The sequence below is a fragment of the Sinocyclocheilus grahami genome, unplaced genomic scaffold, assembly GCF_001515645.1.
Source record: "Sinocyclocheilus grahami isolate Dianchi unplaced genomic scaffold, SAMN03320097.WGS_v1.1 scaffold3029.1, whole genome shotgun sequence".
In the NCBI taxonomy this organism is placed as follows: domain Eukaryota; kingdom Metazoa; phylum Chordata; class Actinopteri; order Cypriniformes; family Cyprinidae; genus Sinocyclocheilus; species Sinocyclocheilus grahami.
In genome coordinates, this window is record NW_015508198.1 from 9,846 (window position 1) to 18,616 (window position 8,771).

The following is an 8,771-nucleotide window of genomic DNA, read 5'->3' on the forward strand; positions in this document are numbered from 1 at the left end:
GTGTGTGTGTGTGTGTGTGTGTGTGTGTAGCAAAGGTCAAATTAAGCAAGCTAAAAATAAAATCAGTAGTTATAAATGTTACAAATGATTTTAGGCATCACAAAATTACAAGGTACGGGGTGAAAAATGGAAATTAATTTTTAGAAATAAAGATTACATTTAATGATGTTATTAAATTATAAGTGTTCACAATTAAATACCCAGTATCAACCAAAATCATTAAAATAATAATAATAAATCCCGAATATCCACTAATGACTGATATGGTATTGCTATATGGTGCATCCCTAATAATGTCTTTATCTACTGCAAAGACATTAAAAAAATTGTAAAAGTGGCTTAAGTGTCCTAATAATGTTGGAGCCACTGTATTGGGTTTTGCATTAGGCTATTGAAAAGCCCATATTACTCAACTAATATTTATTTTCGCACTATGCAGAAGGGCCTCCACCCCCACCCTACTGAACCCATCTGAGTCTGTCTATGTGAGAGTGTTTTGTGTTACTCTATATTTAGTTCCTCCCCCATCCTCACACATGTTTAGTCATAGCACATTGACACCATTGCCATACCACATACGAATCAAAAACAAAGACAATTAATCACAGAGACAGTGTCACGCTTACCATCAAACTCTTCCTTGTTTTGTCTCGTGCACACAAACTCTGTTCAGCACCACGGACAGCGCATGGTTTAAGTGCAGAATTTGCTTTGCACTGAAAGTTTGTGGTGTATGTCTTGACATGAATGTTGTTTTTCTGTTTACCATCTCTGTTTGTATGCTTTTGCAGTTTAGTAGAAAAAGAGAGACACAGATGGATAGATGGAACGATGGATTACTTGACAGGCCTCTATTCATGCACTAATGGCTTCACACATTCAGTAAGGATGTGTATGTGTGTTTTAGTTGTGCATTTTTAATTTTTTTTTCAAGAACTGTGTTTGTTCTTGAACAGATGTCAATTATTTTGACAGGACTATACTTTGCTTTGTCACACCCCGCTAGACAGACAAATAAAGGCCTTTCATTAAACTGTCTCTGACCATTATTTTGCATGCAATTGTGCGCATTCATGGTAATTTGTTCATTTGTTTGTTTGTGTGTGTTGCTTTTTGTGCAAATAAAGAAATTGTGGACAGTCACAGACCTGTTTGAAATAGGCACACTTTGCCACAGGGCTGTTTGGAAGTTTGAAGTGCTTAACAAATATTCAGCTTATCTAACATTTAGCGAGAGAGAGCGTTTGTGAAAGATGGGTTCAGATCTGTCTTTGATGTAATATCAGTCAGATTTTGGCTTTGGTTCCTGAACACAGAACAGATGGACAGCTGGAAATAATGGACTTCAGCAAGTTGTGATATATCACTAGAATTTCTTATTTCTCTGAAGATTATAATGTGCTCACTCACGTTTTCTTTCTAATTATTAGAATATGTCATGTTTGTTATACATACATTAAGCATACACTACAGATTTCATTTCATAATCCAATCTTCTGAAGAGACATGATTGCTTTATGTAATGAACATAAATCAAGCACATTAAATATGGAAGTTCATGCATGTTCAAACTTTTGCAAGAACCAATGAGGTTTGTTTTCCTGCATCACACAAATATTGTTGAGTTTCCATGATTACCATATTTGATGAGCTCTATTAATGTTTACTGCTCAATTCATATGCATTACTTTGAGTTAAACTGGACAGAACTGGATGGCAGTGAATTAGTTATCTGGCATAATAAGTCAAATCAAGTCAAGTCAAATCAAACAAAATTGAATCAATGCTCAGGAATAAAGAGTTGAACCAAACTGAATTAAATAAGTAAAATAAAAAAACAGAATAAGCTGAACTGAGTCAAACTGAAACTGAATCAAAGACCAGGAATAATAAGTTAATTGAATCAAGGGTAATGAGTCGAACTGAGTCATGTTGAACCAAACTCTATGATCAGAAATAAGCAGTTAAACAAAATTTAATTCAGTGGAATGTACTGGAATAGAATCAAGGAGCAGAAATAATGATGAGCAAGATGCATAGAGAAATTGGAGGCTTCCCTAACAAAAAATGGACATGATTAAACAGAAAACAATTAGAAAGAAACAGAGAGATAAGACTGCTGTAAAAGCCAAACTGTTAAATGAGGCCAAAAAAGCAAAGACAGAGACTGAATTTGACCCTGATTTTCCCAGTCCTTTCCCTCATCCATGACTTTTCAAAACTTTCCTTAGCACTTCATCTGTGTTCTCTCGGACTGCTCTTTTCCTAACTGTTCATCACTCATCACATTAGATCCAAGCAGGAGAAGAATAGGAGGAGAAACTGCATTAAATCCTCCATTAACTCCTCGGCTTCCATTGGAATCCTCTAGAGAAATCCCCTATTTTCTCTCAAGTTTTTTTTGGTAATTGGGTTTTGATCCCTTTGTCGAACACAGTGTGTGACGTATGTGTGTTGATGGCATTCCTGTGAGTGTGTTTACAGGGATACTGGCAACATAGTAGAGACAACGTGTCAGTCAGTGTAGTCAGCTCTGAAAGGAATTGAATTCAGATCTAACATCATTGCTTTTTTCACAAGATCTTTTTATATTCTTACTTTGACATCATTTTTTGTCTCTCCTGTAGTCTCTTTACACTCTCTCGATCTCTTTTTATATGTCACATAAAAAGTACACACAAACCCCCATCTCTTTTCTGTACTTGCTTTGCACTTGTTTCTTTCTGTCATACGACACACATTCCTGTCTCATGCCCCATTGCGTATGCTAAAACTGTGTTTATTGGTGCAGTGAGCGGTGTGCACTGCTGTTTTGATAGCTGCAGTCTAGGGGCCTATTCCAGTGCAGGAGCTCTGTTATGGCCTGAACTGCAGCTGTCTGAAATGCTAATGCATTTATAGAAGCCATCAGCAAAGAACCAAGTGCTTTCAGACGATACAGATTACAATTCAAACTTCCCACGGCTTATGAGAGTACTAAACAACACTGCCAATGGAGTGGACAATTATGGGCCCCAGTCCATCTTGATGCTTTGTTCTTCGTTAGCATCACAATAATGTTCTGCATTGTATTTGTTTGTTTGTTTGTTGGCATGTGGTATTTGTTAAGAAAAATATAATGATTATTGCTCATACTTAGGATTAGATGGGTGAAAAAAAATCCTGGAGAACCACAGTCCTGAAAATCTAACCAAAGTCTTCAGGATTACTTGGATTACATGCAGATGTATTTGATTAGATTTGGAACTAAACTCTACAGGACCGGAATTGCCCCTCCTTCCTCTAAGGCCACTCAGCACAACTTAGTGAATATATAGCAATACTCTAGTAACCACATAACCACATTCTAAAACCACTTAGAACAACTTAATGACTGTATAGAAACACCATAGCAACACATAATTGCACTCAGAACATCTCAGCAACCGCTGAGTTTTTTCTCAGGTAATTCATATTTGGTAAATGTCAGAATTTACTATAACTTGCTTTATTGCCTAATGCCACACATATTGCAAATATGCGTGTGCTTTGACTGTCAGGTGATTATCTAAACCTATCTCTCTCTCTCTCTCTCTCTCTCTCTCTCTCTTTCTTTCAGACTAATATCCCTTTCCTGCAGAATGTATTGAGCAATAGCCAGTTCCTGTACGCCACAGTTGACACCCAGTTTATTGACGAGAACCAAGAACTTTTCAACCTCAAACCTACACAGAACAGAGCCCAGAAACTCCTGCACTATCTGGGTCAGTGTGTGTGTGTGTGTGTGTGTGTGTACATTCATCATTGTTTTGCACCTGTGATAGCCTAAATGTGTGTGAGTGTATTTGTGTTTAAACATCTGCTTTTTTTCTCGACAGGTCACACAATGGTAAATGGACCCATGACTCCTATTCCAGTGAAAGCCAAATCTTCACCTGTTGATCCAGGCGTTCCTTCTGTTTCTCTGGGTATGACTCACACACACACACACACACTCACACAGGTTTGTTTTTGTGAATTGTGGGGACATTCCATAGGCGTAATAGTTTTTATACTGTACAAACTGTATGTGCTATTGCCCTACACCTAAACCTACCCCTTACAGGAAACTTTGTGCATTTTTACTTTCTCAAAAAAACTCACTCTGTATGATTTATAAGCGTTTTGAAAAATAGGGACATGGGGTAATGTCCTCTTAAGTCACCTTCTCCTTGTAATACCTATGTCATACCCATGTCATTATACAAATGTGTGTCCTCATATGTCACAAAAACGCACGCACGTGCACACACACACACACATTAAGTTACCCTAATTGTGTTCCATTAAACACCATGAAGGAGAAGTTTTAAAGAATATCCCGGTCCAACTAATCTCATGAGAACAGTTAGCCTAAACACTAGAACAGTTCAAATTGTCATTAGAGTGTGTTGCCTGGGCATGCTTTTACATTGCATTTACATGCATTTACAGTGGATGGAGAGTGGAGCTTTTAAGCTTCAGAAAGGGTGAACAAGCACCATAAAAGCATCATTAAAGGGGTTCATATGACCTGTGTAGTGTGTACTATATAGTTTTATGTGAGGAAGAAACACAAATTTAAGTGATTATTCACAAATAATTCTTCCCTCCTTTGAGCTGTTCTGTTGCAACCAGATCATTAACTTAACAACTACCTTACTAACTATTGATAAGCAGAAAATCAGAAGTTTATTGAGGCAAAATTCATAGTTAATAGTTAGTTCATAGTGAGAACTGGTCCCCAAACTAAACATGTGAGTGACATCTTGGGTTTAAACTTGAATGAAAGCCTAAATTAAATAAGACTAAATTCATAATTTAAATTTTGTGGTAAACTATACCTTTAATTTAGAAGCATTGTTCCTTTTAGATTAGTTTTAGTTCCTTTTAGTTTGCTGTAGTTTAGTTTTACTCCCCAACACTGCACACACATACTGTATCTCAGGTTACAGACACACTTGCCACATCAAAAGTGTACCACAACAGATGTTTGTGGAATCCATACTCTTGTTTATAGCTATACTAAGCATTGGCACCACTCACCCCCACTCTCTATTCTCTCTCTTTTCTCTCTCTTTTCTCTCTCTCGCTCTCTCTCTCTATGGATGGACGAGAGTGTGATAATGCAGCTTTAATCCTTCCCTTCTCTTCTTCCCTCTGCCAAATGAAAGAGGGATCCAGCCACATTAGAAATCTCATTACAGGGGTTTAGGTGTATGTGAGCCACATACCACACTCCCACTGTGTGTGTGTGTGTGTGTGTGTGTGTGTGTGTGTGTGAGAGAGAGAGAGAGAGAGAGAGAGAGAGAGAGAGAGAGAGATTCCTAAGGGATAGATATATGTGCATATGTGTGCGCAATTAATTTAGCCAATTTTCTCCTATTCTCATTGGCATAAGTCAAGTCAAGTCACCTTTATTTATATAGCGCTTTTAACAATACAGATTGTGTCAAAGCAACTGAACAGCATTAATTAGGAAAATAGTGTCAATAATGCAAAGGGACAATAGTAAACACTAATTTTTCAGTTAAAGTTCATCATTGAATTCAGTGATGTCAACATCCAGCTCAGTTTAAATAATATCTTTGCAATTATGTCAACGATATCGCCGGAAATGAAGTGTCCCCAACTAAGCAAGCCAGAGGCGACAGCGGCAAGGAACCAAAACTCCATCGGTGACAGAATGGAGAAAAAACCTTGGGAGAAACCAGGCTCAGTTGGGAGGCCAGTTCTCCTCTGACCAGACGAACCAGCAGTACGGAAAAATCAATTTTACTTTTTTATACCTTTTTTCTTGTTTGTTGAATGTGATGTGTAAAGTAATTCCCAAAGAACCCTTGATGGAGTGTATGCATTTAAGTATGTATATCCAAAAAAAAGAAAAGTTTCCCCACTTTCTTCCTGTTCTCAGTGCTTTAGATGTGAGTTCTCAGTGGGACAGGTTGTAGTTTGCCGAGCTTGTAAAATCATCCCCCTACACAATTGGACTAAATATGTGTTGTGTATGTAGGTGTTTGTATGGAAAAGGTCTTTCACGGGATAAAAAATGCATGTGTCTGTGTAAGTAGGTCACATCTGTGGTAGGTGTATCCCAAGCCTCATGAGATGCTCCTCTGCATTGTGTGTGTTGCATGTGCGTTTCAGACACACAATGAGCGATAAATAGGCTTTGGCCTTCTTTCCTTTCATGTGGCCGCCAGCGTTCCATACAGGGAAATTCCCACAGCAGCACATACATTTGAACTCACATGTGGGTGTATTTATGCCTTGAAATATGCAAATCTATGCATCAATGTCTTACTGCACTTCTATAATTTGTCTCCCCCATCATTTTTTATCTCATACTCCCTCTCTCATTGGACAGCATGAATTGATTTTATTTTCTCTTGAATAAGTTAGCAACCCACCCGATTTTTTTTAAAGTTTTTATGTGTTTGCCTCATTTGCATTAATAGAGAGAGTAGGTATGTCCAACTTAGTTTGTAATGGAAGTTAACAGTACCACCACCTGCCTGCTGGGTTAATGGCCTCTCAAACTGACACATCTGAGATCTATAAATAGTAGGAATTTCCCATTGTCTGTTGGTTTGCGGGTTCTTGTAGCTTTGGCACTGACCCGTAACCTTCAGGCAGAAAATGCAATGCTTAGTTTTAGCAGAGAAGTGTGGTCTGGTTTAAACTATTCAACACGTAATTGTCTTCCTGTTCTCCTCAGCAAACATTCATGTGATGCTCCTGTTCTTATTTCGAGATTACTTTGATTGGCTGCCAAAATGAGACGTTGCATGACAGGGAATCAGTGAGAAGTGTCAGTGGCACTCTTTTAATTGATCACCTGTTTCAAAGCTGTATGTGTGACAAGCTCACAATGAGAAGCAGTCAGATTACTGCAACATTAGTACATAGCTGTTCATCAATGACTGTCAGTATTTAATAGTAGATCAATTGTAGATACAGTCCCTAGAGGTGTGCGATACTAATGTAATTTGTTGTTTTAAACATGTGAGCTGACAAGTAGCAATGTCACTCACTTTGCAAAAAAAAAAAAGCCTTAAGATTGCACAAAATCTAAAACAGTGTAAATATAGTGTGTAATAGCATGTATATATGCAGTATATTGGACATAGATGTATCATTCTCCTAACAACTCTATAGCAATACGCTAAAGTTAACTCAGAACTCCTTATCAGCCATGCTAAAAACTACTCAGCATACCTTAGCAACCACATGGCAATGTTCTTGCAACCACCAACAACACCTTATCATGGCAGTGAGTTTCTTAGAATTTCTACTTTCCATAATAAAAACAACTTTTGATGGTAACTGTTGGAAAGTACATAATATTCTGGCAGGCATTAAAATTGTCAATGGCTTGACTTGAATGTTCATTCATGCAAATGTCTCTCTTTACTCTTATAAACCATAAATGTCGGTTTTGAAGGAGTTGGCAGTAGTGTAGAGCTGACAAAGTTATTTCCATTTTTCTTCACTCTCTCTTTCTCTAGATTCTGCGAGGTAGCCAAAGAGAACGGAATGGATATCTTCCGTGTCTTTGACTCCTTGAATTATATTCCCAACATGCTTTTGGGGATGGAAGCAGCAGGGGCAGCGGGAAGCGTGGTGGAGGCGGCCATTTCTTACACGGGAGACGTGTCTGATCCCATGAGACAGAAATACTCACTGGAGTACTATTTGAAGCTGGCCAATGAGCTAGTTAAGGCTGGAACACACATACTGGCTATTAAGGTAGAGCATGTATACAAGGAAAAACACATTCACACAGAATTGGCCTGAGAATCATATGTTCCACACTCACAAAGGCAGAGGTGAAGGATTTGCTAATGTAACCACTGGGTTTTTTTGTGTGTCAGGGCTCTTAGATGTTATTTTCAGCTGTGTTTGGCAGTTACTCAAGGGTGTAATGACTGAAGATATTGACAGTAATACTCATTCTCGCTCTGTTATTTCTGTTTCTTTTTTCTTTTTCTTTGTTGAGCTGCTGTAATGGCAGTGATCGTCATAATGTGATTTTCTTTTCTATGGGGTGCACTTGAGTGGTTCAAAGCAGCTCTGCGCTCTTTTCTTCCTAGGACATGGCTGGCCTGTTGAAGCCAGAAGCTAGCCGTTTACTGATTGGAGCATTGCGGGACCGTTTTCCTGACGTCCCTATCCATGTTCACACTCATGATACGGCGGGTGTAGGAGTTGCTGCAATGTTAGCCTGTGCACAAGCAGGTGCAGATATAGTGGACGTAGCAGTGGACTCGATGGCAGGCATGACCTCTCAACCGAGCATGGGTGCCATCGTCGCCTGCACCAGAGGAACCAAACTTGATACTGGTGAGTGGAAAAGAAACGTGTAAAGGTATGGCGAAATGTTGATAGAAATTTCACAAGCAAAAAAAGAGCCATTGTCAATAGTGTAGTGATGCATGAAGCACTGTTCACACAGAAGTCACTTTCATAGCTGGCAGCTTTCTGTTGGTCAACGCAGTGAATCCGCATGACCAGCTTGAAAACGAGCAAAATCTGCGTAAATGTGACCACGACTTAAGGCTCAAAACATAATCTACACAAGTATGTGTGTAAATGGAAACTGGGACTGAGAAAAGCTGACTGAGAAAATCACCCAAATAGTACTTAAATGGCATTACATTATTGTGGCAGATAAGTAAAGCCCTGAAAGTCACTAATGTAATGTTGGACTGTGTAGACATGCAAACTGACATCTTCAGCCACTGCATCTCATCTGAAAGTATTTAATAGCAGTT

General features: G+C 38.6%; 1 protein-coding gene across 1 annotated transcript; it reads left to right on the forward strand.

The window, feature by feature from the left end:
• Nucleotides 1-3,619: 3,619 nt before the first annotated feature.
• Nucleotides 3,620-8,363, forward strand: LOC107575940 (pyruvate carboxylase, mitochondrial-like; the record flags this gene model as incomplete). Its single annotated transcript, XM_016262247.1, has 4 exons — nucleotides 3,620-3,743; nucleotides 3,858-3,947; nucleotides 7,442-7,746; nucleotides 8,091-8,363. Coding segments are annotated over 4 exons (792 nt in total), but the record flags the coding sequence as incomplete, so codon positions are not given.
• Nucleotides 8,364-8,771: the final 408 nt, after the last annotated feature.